General features: G+C 43.2%; 1 protein-coding gene across 1 annotated transcript in view; it reads right to left on the minus strand.

The window, feature by feature from the left end:
- Positions 1 to 19,728, minus strand: part of nwd2 (NACHT and WD repeat domain containing 2) — an 83,397-nt gene that overhangs the window by 59,803 nt on the left and 3,866 nt on the right. Inside the window, exon 4 of the mRNA XM_085139918.1 lies at positions 9,041 to 9,129. Coding sequence (XP_084996044.1) covers positions 9,041 to 9,129 — 89 coding nt within the window. The remainder of the gene's footprint in view (positions 1 to 9,040; positions 9,130 to 19,728) is intronic.

Here is a 19,728-nt window from a genome sequence, read left to right on the forward strand (position 1 = left end):
AGGAGGGCTGGAACTACGCCTCAGCTCATCTGCTTGATTGTTGTGCACCTGCGAGCAGCTGTATTACTGTGAAAGGCGACAGCTGTCAACAGCATATTTATTTCTTCCACAGCCTCAGGCAGGCAAATATTATCATTGGAAAACAAGCCAGTTGCTCTAACCACTCAAGTTTAAGATGCTATAACCAGAGAATATCTTCTTTTTTTGTTTTAGCTAGATGGTAAATAAACAGACTGTACATGAAAGATGGAAACTGCTTCCCATGTTGAAGCTAGTAGCCTTGAATATGCTTTCTGTCTAATGGCCAGCAGGGGGCACATCTTCTGGTTAAAAAGAGAAGTGTTTGCAAAGAAGTCTATAAACTCCAACGCTCTATTTTGTAAGTGATGGTCTTATTTAAATTAACAGACATAATAAAGGGGGTTTAAAAGTTAGCTCTTGCTGTTTGGCAAGTTTCCCCCTATGATTGTGCAGTGTCTGTTTAATTTGTAAGAGCTGCGAGAGTAACATCCCAGGGAAACAGAGTTAACGATAAAAACCCTGAAAACCATAAATTTCACACCCGAGCTTCAACTCTCGCAGCCCGGTACCAAACGACTCTGGAGTTTGGGGACCACCGGTATAAAACAAGGATGTAGATTTTGGGTTGGAAATCTGAAGCCAACAAGGAAGTACCTTAAACCTGCATTATATCAGAGACCACCAGACTGCGATTGAGACCCAACCCTCTTCATCACAATACATTTCCTTAAAAAACGCTAACCATGAATGTCCAAGTCCATCTTTTAAAAACAGTTTATGACAAAAAGACAAATTAATTTGGCACCACTTGCATAAACATAAATAACTGTGGCTTTCGTTAGATAAAGACCCTTTACCTTATTTCCTCAACTACCAGAAGACTATAAGTTGAAAGAAAGAAGAAAAAAAAAAAGGGAAAAAAACCCTATCCCACTTGTTAGTGGGAACACATGATTAGCATCCGTCGAGTTGGCCTGTTGTGTAAAACTCATCATTTGGCATCATCAGTCACTGCGTATCAGCGCCACTAATCTACTTGCCATTGCCGTGAACGGCAATCGTCTGCGTGTTGACAAAGACCGGAGGGAAAAGGAATGAAGTGAGATGAGCGCCCCTGATTACGATAGGTTTCTACTGGGCTTCAGCAGGTGATTGGGGAGGATGCACTGTAATTAAAAGCTAAATGACGGCATTAGTCATATCTGTTCACTGCGTGCATGTGCGTGGGGGAGGATATACTGATTAAATTTGCCCCGTCACCTGCTGCGCTTCTCCGGAGTACAGAGGGATGGGGAGAAACAACAAAAACAGTCAGGGGGAATGTTGATCCAAAACAGGCAAGGACACGTAAATGAAGTTAAGAGGGAAAGCAGTTGGCTGGGGGAATAGTTATGAAGGTTTATTGGGTTAGATGAAGAAAGCTTCCAGTGGGACTGGATTTGGCTGGAACCGTTTCACAGTTTTCTTGTGTCTTTTCGCCCTCCTTCTCGCTTTTTCTTTTATGCCAACTTTGTCTTTGCCGTTCCTCTCTCTGATAGCTTTCCCTCTCCCCACGCTTTCCCTAAACTAGAGTGGTGGGGGTGCCGTTGCTTATGTAAGAGATGGAGCAGCTTCTGCTAAGCAGCTTTCTAATGCCCTTGGAAGGCGTTTGCCCGTGGCGGGTCAAGAGCAGGAGAAGCCTTTTTTTCTCTTTTTTAATGTATTGAATGCCGGACTATTAGACTTTGGGATTATGCAGGAAAAGCAGGAAAAAAAGGGCCTGTAATCAAAAAACCCCACCAACAGAAGCACTCTCAGGCTAAAAAAAAAAAACAAGGGTAAAAATAGATACAGTTCTAACATGAATATGTGTTAAGCTCTGTGCTGCAGGCAGTTTTATTAAGAATATGTAGTAAATCTCTAAGAATGTTTGATGAATACCGGCCCATTTTGGAGCTCAGGTTTAGCACCCAATGCATACCCAAATATACATTTCTTGCAGTGATTTAAACACAAAGTGGCCACCTAAGGGGCAATGGGGTTAAGCAGAGATTTTGACTTTTATGTTAGCTCTCTTAATGCCGTGGTTACTTTCTTATTTTAGCAATGATAAGAGGTTAAACTCTCGACTCTAAAGGCTAAAGCTGTCAATAATGAAGGCAGAGAGAAGATGACTTTGAGGAAAACCTGTCAAGCACTGACACACCGGGGTAATTTGGGCACAGTGTTTCAGATGTTGCAGCTCAGCCACCGAGAGCTGTCAAAAGTGTGAGGTAATAAGATCAGCAGCAGAAGAGGGAGTGGGCTTTTAGCAAAAATGGCTGGGGAAGATGTATATTTTATGGCAGAGGGTTCTGCACGGTGCACTCCGAGGATGCCAGTTTCCTCAAACAAAATCACATTTCTTCTTATTAAGAGGCTGTCGAACTCTGCACTGGGACCAGCGTTCCTAATGCGAGATGAGGTTTGTTTGCTTAATGGCGTCCACAACAGATGGAAGTGCTTGAGAGCTAAATGAGAGCGGGCGCAGCTTGGGAAGCTCCTCAAACCAATAAGCAAAACCCAAAAGAAGGCCTGTTGACCAACGTGGGTGTACTGTGGAGTCGTAAACAAAGGATCCATTTATGCCAGCTGGCCTGCGCGCGCTGCTGTGAATGAGAATAAGTCTGCTTCTTGTAAGCTAAATACATTTCCATCAGGTCACCTATCATGAAAAGCTATTTATATTCGGCAGCGGCCTCCGTGCCTGAAGGCGGGGGGACAGGAGAAGCAACGGATGTGACAGGATGAAACGCAGGAGGAACAAGATGAAAGCCAGGAGCTGGGCTGCAAAGCTGCTTGCAGAGGTGCAGCAATTGTGGGCAAGCTGAATGCACCGATGTGCCTCCGTTTCTAAAACTTGTCTGAAAGTGTGCAGTTGCCTCTTCTGGGAGGTTCAAACTTGAACCACAAAGCAAAACATCTGAAATTAAATTATTATTCCTGCAGCTAATCTTGCCTGTGGGATTCCTCAGTCTTTATCCTTTTGATTGTGGATTCAGGATACCTGGCTCGGGAACTCGTATGCTATGAGTGAGGACAAAGAATATGCTTCTCATGAATACTTCTCATCTTTTTTAGACGCCCCATGGCCCAATCAATGTGGAAATTTCTGCAGACGGCAAAGAAACAGTTATGCAAAACATAAGCAGTTTGAGATAAATTAAAGTGTTTCAGAGACTGTATATCCTGGGGCATACAAGCTGTTTTGCATTTTAACCACTCATAAACCTGACAGCACAGACTCGGCAAGTCAACTCTAAAGGTGTAAACACACCGCTTGCGCTTGTGGGAACCAGTTGCTCTGAGTCTATTCATTTCTCTAATCGAGGAAACATTGCCCAAAGAACATCATCTGGGTAACATCGCTCTTTTAATTAATTTATTTTTTGCTCCTCTTAGTCAGGCTGGCCACCGGCTATAAGAAGGCTGAGGTGAGCTCAAACCTCCCGACGGTTAGGAGTGCAGGAGATTAAGCGTAGGTGTTGCTGGATGGCATTTGGAAAGCAAATGTGAGCAGCTTATATGTAGTGATTCGTGTAAATATGCAACGTCGTAATCATCATCATGCAAATATTAGAATAAAGTCTGTGCTTTTGTGATTACAGCCCACCCTCACTTATTTTTCTGTCCATCAAATTTCCCACAAACACTCTCCTCTGAAGCATCTGACAGCAGCGAACATACAACCGTCGTGGCGGAGGTAATGAGGGGTCCTCAGTTTGTGGAGTGAATAGTTCTCTATGTGACTGGAGCTGTGTTTTATATTTGATTCTGATTATCTTTGTCGGTTGTCGTATCGGTCCTGTGGGGGCTGTTTGTTGGTATGCTGACATGTTTCCGTTAGAGATTAAAGAGATGTGAACGGAGATGGCAGCCTGCTGCCCACGTGTGAAGGCGCAAAATCTGGAAATACTGGCATCCAGGTAAACAGACGGAGAGTGATAAATAAACCAGAAGTCCTGCTATACTTTTTGAATTGCTTTTTATTACCAGTTTCGGTGGGAAGACACGGAATGAACGTGATGAAATGTCTCCCGGGAAATCGCTTCTGTCCAATTTTACCTGCGTTTTCCCGCAAACTCGTGCACAGAACCGGATTAAAAAAAACTTTTAAGCGTGTGACATATTTTGAGAGCACTACATCTTTTCCGAAGAAGCCAAATTGACAGCCCCACCCCTCGTTTTAGCATAATAGAATGCATGAATAGGCTTTTTAATCATCTCGTCTCTCGTCGTGCCGCTTGTGTTGGGAGATGTAAAAGCCGTCAGAGTGACAGCCGCTGAGCAGATTTGCGCAGTTGTGGCCAGAAAACTTTTATTGGAATTGCACTGAGTGAGTGTCTGTGTGTGTGCGTGTGTGTTTGTGTGTGTGAGAGAGACGGCCAGTAAGTTTGGCAACCACATTATTAACAGAACCGCTTCCACTGGCCTCGAGATTCAGTTTGACTTCAGTCTGTGGGAGGAAGCGATTGTATTGTTATATGATTTATGAGACTAACAAATGCAAGATGGGTTGGAAGTAAGGGGGCTGGGTATTTTAGAGCAGCACGAGATGAGAAATTGACAATAAAAACTGGACTAAGGAGCAAATCTATAGGCTAATCAATGTGGTAGGAGGAACCGGTCGATAACGGCGAGGAGGACTCGCTTATGACCCCAACAATAACACTGTGGTGTTTTCCCTTTTTTCTTAAAATGGCTTTTGTGGAGATTTTGTGAGCCTCTAACATCAGATCCCCACTGAACCAATCCGAACTAAAGCAGAACACCGTAACCTTATGGAGGCAGGCTTGGATTGCTCAGCATTAATTTTGATTTCGGCGTGTCTAATAAGCTGGAAAGTGTGTGCAGTGTAGCCATCAATGCCGGTTTGATCACCAGAAAAGCTTATTATTGTCAAGTGCTGCAAATGACCCGTCTTTTAAAATCAACTCTCTTAATATGTTAGAGTACTAAGTATATAGAAGTATATTTGTTAGCAGCAGACAACATATAAGCATGAGCAGCTTCACTAAAACTCATTAAAATATAAAACAAGGGGACATTAGAACTCTATTAAGATGCAAGAAATCAGAGCTACCAATATATTTATTATCCATCTATTTTGCTCGTGGACAGTATAAAGGAAGGGTGTAGCACTGTGATGTCATCCATTGGTTTGGGAGTGAAAAGTGTCCTCGTATGGATGAAAGGGTGGAGAAGTCATTTATCAGCTAGTTTGGTTAAAAAGCTGCATTTATAAACTGCATGAATGAAAAGCTAAGGCTAGGTCCACACGTACACGGGTGTTTTTGTAAACAGAGATGTTCCGTTTTAGCTTTTTTTAAAAATCCCGTCCACACATGCAGTTTTGAAAAAATATCTCCATCCACATGTAAAGGCTAAAAACGAAATGTTGGCCAATCAGAAGTCTAGAAGCCTGGGATGGAAAGAGTAAGCAGGGTTTTGTACCCTCACAAAACCTTAAGTACTTCTGGAAAGTGTTTGTTTTTCTGACGCCTCTGACTTTCTAAATGGAGGAACAGTAACTGCATAAGTGTGTAAAAACTGCAGATAGTCAGAATAACCGCCACTGTAGGAATTTAACACCTGTAAACAATAACATCGCGTGCAGCATGGCGTAAAAAAATTTCACACCTTGCAGTGCAGCACACCTTTCACGTTGCGTGAGTAAATGTCCGTTTTCCTCGTCCATACCTAAACGCAAAAACTGAGTTTTCGAAAATTTCCACCCTGCAAGGAGTCTTTAAAAATCTCCGTGACCCAAAACGCCGTTTACGTGTGGACGGAGCCAGCCTCAAGTGGCCATTAAAGGAACTGCAGTTTTTGCTACTTCTTTGTTCTTTCCGTGCAAGCACAAATCGTGCTCTGTTGTCGCTCCGGCAGGTCATACATCTCTCAGTTTTTGTAACCTTGCTTGTTTGCTACTGTAGCTATTTTTTAAAATAGACAAGCTTGAGGCGAGACTGTGAACGAGTCCACCTGTACAGGCATTTATACGATGCCCATATGGCACCAAACTCCTGGTGGAAGATCTGCAACGGTGCTGGGAAAGATTTGAAAACGGACCAAAATGTCGTAACAGTGACTATAAATGGACGCAGCTGCGTGATGATGTCACATTGGTGCAAAAGCAACAAATGTGTTGAGATTAAATGGACCACAACCCTGGCAATTTATGTAAAAAAAAGTGATCACACACACATACACATGGGAGATGAAAGAGAGAGAGAGAGCAGGAAACACTGGGAATAAAAATGGTTAAAAAGGGATCATGGCACCTCATCCCCCCGCTGCTGCTGAGCGTTGACTGAATGAGGACGTGGCTCTCGGCCCCTGGGCTGGATTTCCGTGCCCTATCCCCCCCCGCATCTCCTCAAATCCATCCTCCATCAGGTTCTGGATAGAAACTGAGTCAAGTGCTGAGGGACCTGGGAGAATTGGGTTTCGCCAACCTGGCATAGTACACGTGTGTCAGTGTGCGCCAGCGGAGAAACGAGGCGCGTGTGAAAGGGGAGGCGGGATTATGCATAAATTACAAATCAAAGCACAAGAAAAGAGAAATGGAAAAAATGTCTTCGTCCTACAAAATACTGTGTGGAAATCATGTATGGTTTCACACGTGAAAGACGTCCTCGCCACAACATTGTATCTACTAGTAAAAATCATGATCAGGCTCCAGTTTTATCCAAGGTGTTCTCACATGGTGTGGGTGAAGTTGAGGTGTGGGGGGTTTGGTTGAGGAGGAGGATGAGCAGCGTAAGTGAGTCATGGTATTAACTCCCAGGCCTTCTGCTTAATCACAGCGAGCTGAATCACCAGACAGACACGTGGCCACGGATACCAGAGCCAAAACGTCTCTGCAACACTTTGCTTCTTTTATCTCGTAATTCTCCGTCACGTCCAGTCATCTCAGAGATGCTTGTAATACTGGAAACTTGTGTAATTCATGTGAGGTTACTCAGCTCGCTGTAGGGTTAATTGTACTGTATATTCAATGTAGGTTTTTCTCCCAATACTGTGCTGTGTACTTTGCTACAACAGTGTAATGAATTTGTCTGTGGTTGAGCACATATAACACAGAATTTGGGAGAAAAGGTGCTCAGATGAATTCAGTAATCACAGAAGACTGTGAGCTAAATAACAGCTGATGTTTAAAACATGCAAATTTCCTAAAGGCAAGGAGTCTTCATTCCATGTTTGGAGGAGGCTTGCTTCTAAATTAGCAGTCACGTATCGCACCTGTGAGGCGTGTCTATGGTTCACTACAAACTGTGACATGGTCAAATGCCGTCTTTGCAAATAAATCAAATCAAGTTAAACAAATGTAGTGTAAATCAAGTAAATGCTGTAGTGCCATTTTTAGAGCATTTCAGCTTGCTGTACATCACTACAACCTTTATATCTCAAATTGTATTAATGTGTATATAATAAGTCCATTGTAAATAAACAACTTAAAAGGACAATAAACCATAAAAATATTACAAATCTTTTTTTTTAAGTTGACATGCATCCAACAGTTTTAGCTAACAAGCTAATATGCAACTAGCATGTTTTGCTAACAATTAAATGTTTTTTAGCAATACTTGTAGCTAACATTTTTAATTACTGACCATTTTAAGAAATAGTTCCCAATGTTGTATTCATACTGTTAGCTAGTTATTTTACCTGTCAGAATATTTAGCTAAAGTTTTCACTTTATCTATACTGTAAGACAAAAATACAAACAAACCTTATCAACAGCTTACATGCTACTAGCTAACAATTTTGAACATTAATCCCGCTTTAAGCTTGCTATTTCAGCTACTTCAATCATGTATGCGTTCCTCTCTACTTCATATTACTTTCTTTTAGTTAAAATTCATGTGCAAACTTGTTCAGAGCCCCTGAATTCTTTATGTACTGTGGTCCATTCTGCTGCTCCCTTATTTCCCAAGGGTTCGCCACAGTGGATGGATCCACATATTTGATTTGGCACAGATTTCACACCAGATGCCCTCCCTGACGCATCCACCCCATTTATCCAGGCTCGGGACCGGCACCAGGAGTACACCAGCTTGCAAACCCCTGAAGCTGGGATTGTGCCTTATCTTTCCCTTGCAAGGCGAATGTTTTAACCATTACACCATGGAGCCACTGAATTCTTAATGTACTATGGGTTTTTAATCGTAGGCCACATTTAATATCCATTTCTCTGGGGTGGTCATTTTAAGTTTTATGATTAGAAATGATAAAATTTAAAACAAATGATAATTCATTATGGCGCCACTTGGTAGTTTGCTTCCATAACCCCACTGACAATGAGAACATTAAAAGAGGATCTGGAAGTACCACAATCACGATACCCAAGTGTCTGAGCAACTCTTATGCATACAGGGGGAGATAACCTAAACACATATGTACCAAGTCTTTCAGATGGTATGTGCTTGGAGCTGTTTTGATCCAAACATTCCTGGCGTGAAATGAGAATTAGCTACCAAAACCCCGCTGATTACCGTTCTCTAAAACAATTCATGGGTCATAAGCCCCCTCATCGGAAACAAATCTCCACAAATCCTTCCAGGAACAATCTGAGGCAGCCCACCTGGATTTGTTAAGCAAACAAAACTCTGATAGGAATCTTTCTGTGAACACTGATGCTAATTTGCAATGCAAATGATCTCGATCAGTGGACACCGCAGGGAGAATGCAGCCGTCCTCTGACAACAACAAAGGGAAAGCCCTTGCATCATGCTGCCTTATCCATAGCTAGATTTGTGCCAGCCTTCACCGATGGAAACCTTATCTCTGCTGGCCTTCTGTCCGCTTAAAGGGACGGGCGCCTCTGCTAGCAGCTCCGGGGTTCCCTCCAGGCACCTTAAAGCTGTGTAAGCTATGATGTAAATATGAAAGCACTAATGCTCTGGAAGTCACAAGAATCTGCAGCTGTTAGAAGGTGAAACGTAAAAAGAATAAATCAACGTTAGAAAGAAAGAGAAAGGAGAAAGCAGCCATTTACCTGGAATTCAATTCCATAATTCTCCCTGCAGAAGTCTCGTAGTTTGGGATAGACGTGCTCCTTCAGCGCGTTCCTCTCCGCCTCTGTGTCTAAAAATAAAAAAATGGATAAAATATTAAGAGGTGCACATTAAACCGTTTTTACTCGCAATCTAATGAGCTCCACGCCTGTGCTTCTGACTGCAAAAAGAAAAGTGAAAATAATAATTTATTGTTGGGGATTTTTCCAGAAAACCATCACTTATTTCTCAAATGCATACAAAAAAAATTAGCCATTAATAATTACTATAATCTGCTTAATAACAATTCATATTTCTGCAAATCTGCCTCCACGCTGCCACAGTTTAGAACAGGAATACGTATTTAACATTAATTGAATCTGGCTGTTACTTTTCTTATTTAACAAGCTGAGGGTCATGTATGTTTTTAAATTCCCTCTTTTATTCATCCAGGAGTTCAGAATCCCTAACAAGGAACAATTTTGCAATCACATGTTATCTGCTTGTGTTTTGATGCCAACCAAGGGTCACCAAGGTCACAAGTTTTGCGACTGTCCTTTACACAGCTGACAAAATCCTTTCACAGACGTAAGGATTCAGCAGCTTTCAAAGTACTCAAAAATCTATATATTAGGTGTCACTTTAGCAATTTAGCATCTGAGTCTGAAAATTGAAGCGAATCCATTTAAGATCCTTAAATGCGACACGTAACATATTACGCTATTTGACAAATTTTCAGGATGTTACGCTTTCAGCCACCCAAACGTTGGGAAAAAGGAGGAAACATGAGAACCGTTTGGACTCAATCTGCACGTGTACATGTATTTTACTTTAATCGCTTTGGAAAACACTACCTAACACCATTCAGGTCAGGGTTAGGGCTGGAATACACGGCTGGAACGTCTGTTACCGCCGGGAGCGTCATTCTATTGGATTCCATCCACAATCGGGCGCGTATCATAGGGACGCGGTTACCTTTCGCCTTCCCGTGGGACGCCTCAGGACGTGACAAATTGACGGCATGTTACGCGTCGGGAATGAGAATGCTCTGCAAAACTGCCGCTTTTTCCTACGGCCAGCAGGGGGCGACTGCTCTGCTTACACAAACAAGTCAGTCAATATAAGTCTGACAAAAAAAGAGTTTTCACTTGATGTCTGAGCTGAGTAAACATTTTCCTTCAGAGTTTGAAGTCTTTACTTAAACATGATGTTCATGCTATGTTCACATTTAGAGGAAACAGTAAGAGTTTTCTCAGGGGCGTGGTCACCTTGTCAACAACAAGCAGCTAACGTACACGGGTTCCTCGTATCCTTAAAATCAGCCAGATTCCCTCCAATCAATGGATAAATGGATGATGTCATGATCTTATGTCCATCTTTCATATACAGTCTATGCAACACGCATATGCAGGGCTTAACAAATTTATTAGACCAACTGTCATAATCTCTCATAAACTAAGAAAAAAACCAAACGTGTTGCTGTTTACTCAGCAAATAAACCGCATTCATGTTCTTACACTCAAATTTGAACCTACACACTCGACGTCTCTGAGAAGTCAGAAATTAATCAAGCACAACATTCAACCACAGAAACCAATTTTCCTGTTCAAGAACACGAGTAAATAGCTGTGTTTTGACACCTTGATCAAAAAGTAATAACGTGTTTGACTATTTTTTCTGCTTCTTTGTAAAGCAGATTTTAAATTGATAAGAAGAATTGTTCTTTAGCATTAAAGATATCATTTAATTTACAGAGCTTGTGCATAATGCTGGATTAATCATTACAGAAAGAAAAGAAGATTTCAGTTATTTCCAATACTGTTAATTTCAGGCAGCTGTGGTATAAACATCACAGTGGGACTGATAGTTTCACCTGTCAGCTCAAATTCAGCCAGTGTGTCAATGTGTATGTAACTCTCAAATGTGTACCTCACCTTTCTTTTGTTTTTACACCTATAAAAACATGATTAGCTAGAAGAGCCAGCAGTGTTCACACTCTTGAAGAATGTGGGATTATCCAGAATTACACAGGCAGTGATGATATTGGACAGTCAGTGTCACAGAGCGAGTGCCCAACGGCTTGTTTTTGTGTCCCACTTTCTTTCCTCCTCTCCCCTCTTTTTCACTATCTACCAAATGGTTACTGTAATTCATTTGGACAGGCCCGGCCTCTTTCTCCCTCTCTTTATCTGAAGGGTGTGGACGGATAGTTAAAAACAGAATATGCCCAACAGAGAGGCCCTGTGTGACCGAGTAGCCGGCTCGAACACGCGCGCATATGCGGGCACGCGCGCACACATGGCGGGTAAACAGCCCTTCAGCTGCTAACTGTGTCATATGCAGCATGAGTAGAGGAGCCCACAAATTTAGTCTGACGTATCTATCTCTCATCTATCTTTAGTAAGGCTTCGGGCCGTGACCGTACATGTATCTGCCCACGGCAAACCCAGCAAAATGTCAGCTCAAAAAACCGAACGTCTGTAATCGTATGCAAATTAAATAAATGGCAGTTGCTGCATCAAAGGAGCACTCATCTCATTCCATCAGCGATACGTTTGACAACAATAAACGTGTAATAGTTTACAGTGACACGGATTGGGGGTCACAGCAGAGGGAAAACAGCTGAATTTGTGGATTTTGGCCTGTCGTGTGCTCGGGACGACGCAGAAGTCCAATCCAAATCTGCATCTCGCTCGACCTGACAGACTAAACTGTGTTGTTGTTTGTTTTTGTGCTGATAACAGTGAGATGCCTTCCTCTCCCCCTCCTCCTCTCTCTCTCTTTCTTTCTTTTTATTTATTTTTTTGTGGGATGATGATGAGTTATGGCAGCCTGATGTATGTGTGTCTGCGCTCCCACGTGCAAAGGGACAAAGACTAGATCCTTCACTCGCCCGCGTTCTCGCTCCGTGTGTGCTTGTGTGTGTCCCTCCCTACAATTTTCCAATCTGCTCATTTCAATAGCACCGACCAATCTATCTTTCCTTTCACATATGTCCTGTCAACTTGCTTTATTTTCCTTTCTAACTTCCCTTTCTCCTCTCTCCCTTGTCCTTTTGGGTAACAAATGGGCAGTCAGTTGAACACAGAAAAGCAGCCAAATGTCCCCGGCGCTTTCCCTGCTCTTTTTTTTTTATCATTTCTTTCATCCTGACTTATTTTAAGCATTAAAAAAAAAATTGAAAATAACAGGAATATCCATCAGAAGTCCAAGATGATGGCGTCAAATTGCTTGTTTTGTCCAAAAAAACGTCAAACGCCCAACTGGCTTGATTGAAAAATGATACAAAAGCCACACTTTGGAAAGCTGCAACGCTCGGTATTAAAATCTCCACATTTCCCTCTATAGTTGGTTATGCTTGACATTGCTTCTGCTGGTCATTCATTCCTCCAGATGGCGGTCACTCTACAGCTGCCCTCTCTGAGTCTCATCAACAAGGCTCTGACAAAGCAATCACTCTGCTCTCATCAAGCTTCACTCCAGAGGCACTCGGTGTACACAACTGCTTTGGGGATCTTTGATTAAAAGAGAGAGAGAGCGTTGTCCACAAGACGGGTGTCTGAGCAAACAGTAGAGTGGACAGAGCGGTCATCCTCACTGTCATGACGATGTATGTGTCTGTGTGTGCGTTTCTGATGTGATTTAAGGGTTTAAGGGCCAGGTTTAATCTGTCGCTCAGATTTCTGCCGGATACCACAGAGGTCAGTGGAATTTAATATATTCAGGAGAAACTCAGACTCGCTGCTGCTTTGGAGGATCTACAATGCATCAGTGCTTCCATTCACCTCCACTGTACTGGAGCAGAGAAAGAAAGTCTGACAGACACAGTGAAGAAAATTACGGTCCTTTTTTGTCATCTTTGGTTCTGTAGGCTGACCTAATATGCTCATTTCCAGCTCCATTTGTATATATTTTTAAACTACACTAGAGTAGTTTTTAAAAAGTAGTGATAATAAGTATCCTTTGTTTGGAGATGCTGCCAGGTGAAAGCCTCTTCTCTCTGAAGAGAGCATGGCAGCATGGCTTAGCTTTGCAAAGTTGCATCTCAACAAAGCTCAAGACTTGTGGAACAATGTCCTTTAGACAGATGAGAACACATTAACCCTAATGCACAGGGCTATGTTTGGTGAAAACAAGGTACAGCATATCAGCACAAAGACCTCGTACCAACTGTGAAGCACAGTGGTGGAGGGGTCATGATTTGCGCTTGTTTTACCTCCACAGGCTTTGAGTCGACCATGAATTTGTCTGATTACCAAAGTACTCCAGAGTCTTCTGCCATCTGTGCGCCAGGTACAGTCTGTCCAAAACTGGGTCATACAACAGGACAATGACCCAAAGCACACCTGCAAGGTGCTGCTATGCTCCAATCAAAGTCCTCAAGACGACTGAAATGCTTAACCACAAACTTCAATGGTCTGAAGAACACAGTAAAGAAGAGTGAGCTAGAATTCCTCTGCAATGGTGAAAGAGGCTGATAAAAGTCATACAGAACTCTTAATTCAAATTATTGCTGCTAAAGCACAAGACTTGTGGAACAACGGGTGATCGTGGCTCAAGAGTTGGGCGTTCGTCTTGTAATCAGAAGGTTGCCGGTTTGAGCCCCGGCTCCGACAGTCTCGGTCGCTGTGTCCTTGGGCAAGACACTTCACCCGTTGCCTACTGGTGGTGGTCAGAGGGCCCGTTGGCACCAGTGCCCGGCAGCCTCGCCTCTGTCAGTGCGTCCCAGGACAGCTGTGGCTACAATGTAGCTGCCATCACCAGTGTGTGAATGTGTGTGTGAATGGGTGGATGACTGAATGTAGTGTAAAGCGCTTTGGGGTCCTTAGAGACCAAGTAAAGCTCTATACAAATACAGGCCATTTAGGTGGTTTTACAAGTAACCAAATCTTATAATGTAAAAAAAATAATGACATGGCACGAAACAGAATGGTGACCTAACCAGGGCGTACCCAGCACCCCCGTGACCCCGAGTGGTTAAGCGGAATAAAATGGATGGATCTGTTAAGGATCAGGTGTTTTTATTATTATCTTCTAATATGTAAAACCTTAGAATTTTATGGGGTTTACATTTTCACAAACGCCTCTCGGTCATACGCATACATGAACAAGATGGTGATTCATAACAATCATGCATCTGCACATATCCTCACTTTAATTCTTCTTTAACAAAATAAAGTCTGCGTAGAATGTCATCATACCGCATTAAGGTCACTGATTGGGCTGATCAGTATCTGTTCTCTGATGACATCATGAGCTTCTGAAAAGTCAATTTATGACGTTTTTAGTTGGACAGTTTAGTTTGACTGTATGTTGTGAAGAATGACCAAAAGTCTGAGTCAGATAAAAACTGAAGCACAGATGTTTTCTAGGATGATACTGTGGATTGTGTCTATTTGGACGTAATGACACGAACACAGACGAGTGACACAACAAACTGCGGTTTAGGGTTTACACTTAGACTTTGACTGGATGGTGATGCAATGGGCTAAAAGAATTAAAGCATTTCCTTCTCAGGCTGTTCGCTGTACCACACACTGCGGAAAAGTAAACGCATAGTCAGTGAGCAAATCAATACCGAGTGACCTGGAAGATACTGAAGGCAAATTGTGGCTGTGTAAATCGGCCATCCATAAAGGCCAGATGTTCCTGCATTCCCTGAGCACAAGGAGACCGAATTGGGATGTAGGAAAACCCGCCAGAGGTTACCGCGGCCCCTCCACCCGCGCTTGATGACGCGTATCCAGGGAAAACAGCCATGTACAGTAATGGATGGTACCTCGGTATTGGATGTAACCGTGACTAGAGGACTCCCCACGGTCTCTCTGCCAGCAACTTAATTTGCATTTGATTTAATATCCACAACAGTGACCGCACGCACAACCGGTCTACCCAACATGAAAATGTTCATTTTGTAACATCTGTGCTTGCAGCTGTTCACTGAAAAGCCACTCGTGCGGGGCAGTTAGGGCTTGACATGTTCGCATTCATGCCGTAATGCACAACCTTTTACAGCTATGTTGCAGCGAGCCGCAACAAGCGGAGAATTTCAACATCTCACAGCCTCTCCTCCGTGTAGAAGATGGCAGTAACCATGGACACGGCATGCTACCTTGTAATTCATGGAAGTTTCAGACTAATATCTTCCCTCCTCGCTGAGACTCACTCAGCTCTCTGGTTAACCCCTTAAGCACCAGGGCTGAAAAATACCCAGAAATTCAGCCCCAAAGACTGAAAAGCTGTAGAAATTACCAACACTGGGCTCAGATCAGCCGGCCCAGAGTTCCATTAGCATGTGAATTAAAGAGCAAATAAACACCTTTTATACCAATGAGTCACAAATTTCTAATGTTAGTGCACCTGTTTCAGTCTCATCTGAAAAATTACCAAATTTTAGACAACAAAAATGAAGTACAACAAATGCTCCAAACATTTTAGTCACAGTAATATCAGGTGGAAACCCTCTGTGACCCTCTAAAAATAGAGCCAGGTTGCATTATTACACATTTTATCCATGGCGGACGGGGTAAGGTTTCCTGAGTTATCGTGGCGCTCCACGTGTTAGTAGGTGGAGATGACTTCCTGGATGTTTTTGCTTGTTTTGTAACATCAGCAGATGTGGAGGATGTCGACGCTCCTTTTATATAATGTGCAATCAGACGCCTATTGGGCTCGTTTACATTTGCTTTGGATTTTTAATGTACTGTTTATTCAGACTCATTTATTCCGGCTTACAGTGTTTACATCTACTTTATACCAACATTTTCTAATCTTAGCATTCATTTGAATCCTGAAAGTATCCGTTTTAGGCGACTTGCATGCAGTATGACCTTTGTGAAGACAACTGCAGTGTATTTACTAAGTGCTTGATGGAACTATAGAGGAAGACCAACAGCTAGGTTTGCTATTCTATGCAGAGTGTAAGCTTTGCATGTGCAGCTGGACCATGACCTCATGGACTGACGATGGTCACAGGATCGCCAGCAGCTTCCCAATCAAGGTGATGTTTTTCTATCAGTTCCATTAAAGCTATATTAAAATAATTATAGGAGTCATATTAAAAGAAATCTACCTCGTGTCACCATCTCTGCATATAACTCCAAATAAAACCAGAGAAAGAGTGTCTCCATCTCTTCATTTGACTTTCAGTTAGAACTTAATGTAACCGTGTGCATGCGGAGGCGCTGGTTTATCTCCTCTCATCAACTGTGTTTCTACCAGGTGTTTGTATTTGTTGGTGAAAGACTCGGCTGTGTCTGAGGAGAGAGGGGTCAAGCATCTCTGTGTTGAGTCATCTTAAGCTGCAGGCTCCACTCCTGGTGACTGAACAGGTCAGCAGAACTATAAGCTTACAGAAAAAAACAAGTATAAAGGAGCAAAAAGGCAAATATTATGTCTATATGATATCCCGCCATTGATCATTACTAATTTTGGCACGCTAAATTGTTCAACCGTGACTGTGAATGAGGCTCATCATCATGGAACAAATTAAACTCCCAGGTGTGCGCCTCCTCTTGCTCCTGCTGTGTGGAGAGTCTGCTTTATGGAGGGTGTGCAGTGCCAATTAAACCCTCCCCGGACCTGCCCCAGTGTGTCAGTTATTGGCAATCTAACACGGGATGATAGGACAACGTAACTACAGAAACGATCCACTAACTTTACCTTACAGTATAATGCTTCCACCTGTTTGGCTGTCATTATCTCGCTATTTTAGTGTTCTTTCTTTAATAATATCCATTTCCTTATCCAGTTCAGAGTCATGGTGGTTGGGCCGTGGGAGGGGGGTACACCCTGGACAGGTTGCCAATCTGTTACAGGACTAACAGAGAGACAGACGCCCATATTCACACCTGCTGTACATTTAGACTCACCAATTAAAATAACCCATAAACGATTTATTACTGTAAATGAACTTAAGGTAAAGTAGGTGCTAAATAAGTGTTGGAGCTGCAGGCTTTTTTCCACATTTCCATTTCTGCTTTGTAGTTTATGTATGTGACTCGTCTCTGTCTCTGAAGTGCAGTTTATGTGCACATTCACACACAAACACAAAGATTGGGTTATTTAATATAAACTGATTACAAGTCGCATCTGTTTTCCAGGAATTATGGGAACACGTTGCTTCCTTTCATCGCCATCACTCCTGACAAAATATTTTACAGTGCGTTCCATGAAATGGCTCCAACACCCAGGGAGTTAGACGGGCATGACAGGGCAGCTGCAGAATTTGTCAGAACAACGTTCCCGGAGGGAGGTTGCCGAACTGCTCCGCAGCACTCTGGAAAATTCAGAGAAGAGGTCACTGAAAACTGCTGCCAAACTAGTCAGTGTGAGCTTCCTTTCTACCCTCAGGAGGAAAGCAGACGCCACAAGAGGGTAAAAACCGCCTTGGCGGCACGTGTCATAAACTCGCCGCGTAATGGGGTTGGGCTCGTCCCGAAACTCCGGCAGTTGCCGGGCCCAGGAGGAGCAGTTCACTGAACAAAAGCCACCCTCTCCACCTGCCATCTCCCTGCAGCTCCTGCCTGCCGATCCCTCCCACTCTCTCTCTTTTGTTTTCTTTCACCAGACTCAATCCCAAAAAATTAGGAGAGAATTAGGGAGAATTTTTTTTTTTAAGGAAATCTGCGCTCAGAAGCCGCAAAAAAAGCTGAAAAGAAAGTTAAATAGAGCCAGCTGGAACACTGGGAATAATTGCAAGGTGAAATGTAATATAATTAGTGGTCTCTGTGGTGACATGCTAGCCTTGATGGCGGCGCGTTGGAGGTTTAGGTGATTTCATGCATCGTATCCCTAAAGGCCTGGTGCCTTTTATCAACTTTAAACAGCTTAAGTGATGTGATAGCTTGCATACAAATACCTCGCTATAGTGCGTACCCAGTAACAGAGCCCCTGGGGTGACTAGAGCAAGGTAATGGAGTTGTATTGATATGTTCATATGAATCGAGACACAAAGATGGGCCGGTAAGACGGGCCAAAGATTTCTCTTTGGTTTGTTGCCGCCGTCTGACCACTGGCAAGAACAGATAGTGGGGATTTTAATTGATCGGCTGTACCCACACACACAGATCCACCTGAGCCAAGATTCATTAAAATCCACAGGAGGAGGGATTTCTTTGCTGTACACTGTGGCACGGACGTGAATACCTCTATAGAGTCTGTATCACTGCACTGGCGAGTAAACTTTCTGCAGTGATCTTGTGCTCTTTTTCTAAATTACTGCTCAAATTGAGTGTCGTGCCCCTTTTTAGGCGATGTAAACAAACACAGCAGAGGTCTGCGAGGGCGAACGCACCGGAGACCGTGCTCTGCGGTCATCTGTGGCTTTCTGATTAAGGTGCATCAGGGTCATTGTATTCAGCAGAGCCTACACCGTAACACACGTTGCAAGTGTGTGTGTCTGTGTATATATAAGTCAAAGCAGAGATCCCCGGATCATCAGGCGCAATAAAACCAAGCAGTTACACTTTTACGACAGCGAGGTGATCACTTCCAAATGCGCTGTTCCCCTTTCTAGTGTCTGACATTACAAATAGTAAATCTATTGCGTTACATGCAGCATATATTTCGCTAACTGTTACCAAGGGAAAGACTGAGTGAGTCCACCTGACCATCGACTCCTGCATGTGGAAGCAGAGCTCATCTTCTCATATCTGAATGCAGCTCAGACAAAGGGCTGCAAACTTGACCTTTGTCTGAGTTTCCAGCCTCAAGCCCGACTTGCTTTTTCACTACATGATGAGTTGCGGAAAAATGACATAAAAGTGTGATGTCGACGTGCAATAATGCACAACGGCTGTCTGAATGCACGTACAGTCGTGTGAAGTGCAGTAAATAAATGCATGGATAGCCCCCTCTAGTGAACATGCAGAAAGAAGCTCTGCAGTCAGGCTGTGGGCTGACCTGGGTGACATCCACTAATAACAGCCTGTCTTTTATGCTTTCCTTGCATGCAGTGCCTGCAGACATAAACAAGAAAGTTTAAAAGTATGGGAAAGTACCTGAGAACAGTACGAGCGTGTTATGTAAGTGATAATGTGGCTAATTGCCTGATCTCTGACCAAAGAAACCAAAAGAAATGCACAGAACTGCTGTTTTATTTGACCGAGGTGAGGCCGACGGAGAATTGGCTGTGCGTCTGCACCTCTACGGCTTCATTACTAGAAGCTGGATACCAGGCATCTCGAAACAGCAGCTCATAATTAGCTGTCTTCGTGCCTCGGGCTGAGATGCGGGTCTTTCCATTAGTGCGATCGGTGTGAAAAGAACTCCTCGGAACGTCTCCCTCATCCTTATTTTCAATCCACGTGTAGACTGAAGCGTTAAATTCGTGCTGAGGCGGGACGGTTTAAACATCTGCCTCAGCTACAGGTGGCTAAACAATGCCAGACTTTTCAGCGGTGAGAGGCCATTACGGTGCAATAATCCAGGGTCAGCTCATTCAGGTTTTTCTGGGCTCCAGAGCAATTTTGCTCAGTGAGGGAAGGCAAATGACAGTGACGTATCGACAAAGGCAAACTCTCTTTTTAAATCCTTGGCATGCCCTGCTTCTCTCCTCCACTCTCCCTCCATCCCTTTCTCTCGTAGCCTACTCTACTTCCCTTGCCTTGTTTACTCCAGTTTTGCCGAGCCTATTTTTACCCCCTTACCCAAAGGGCATATTCAAATACAGAGCTGCAACTGGGTGTCT

Source organism: Neolamprologus multifasciatus, chromosome 3 (genome assembly GCF_963576455.1).
Source record: "Neolamprologus multifasciatus chromosome 3, fNeoMul1.2, whole genome shotgun sequence".
In the NCBI taxonomy this organism is placed as follows: Eukaryota; Metazoa; Chordata; class Actinopteri; order Cichliformes; family Cichlidae; genus Neolamprologus; species Neolamprologus multifasciatus.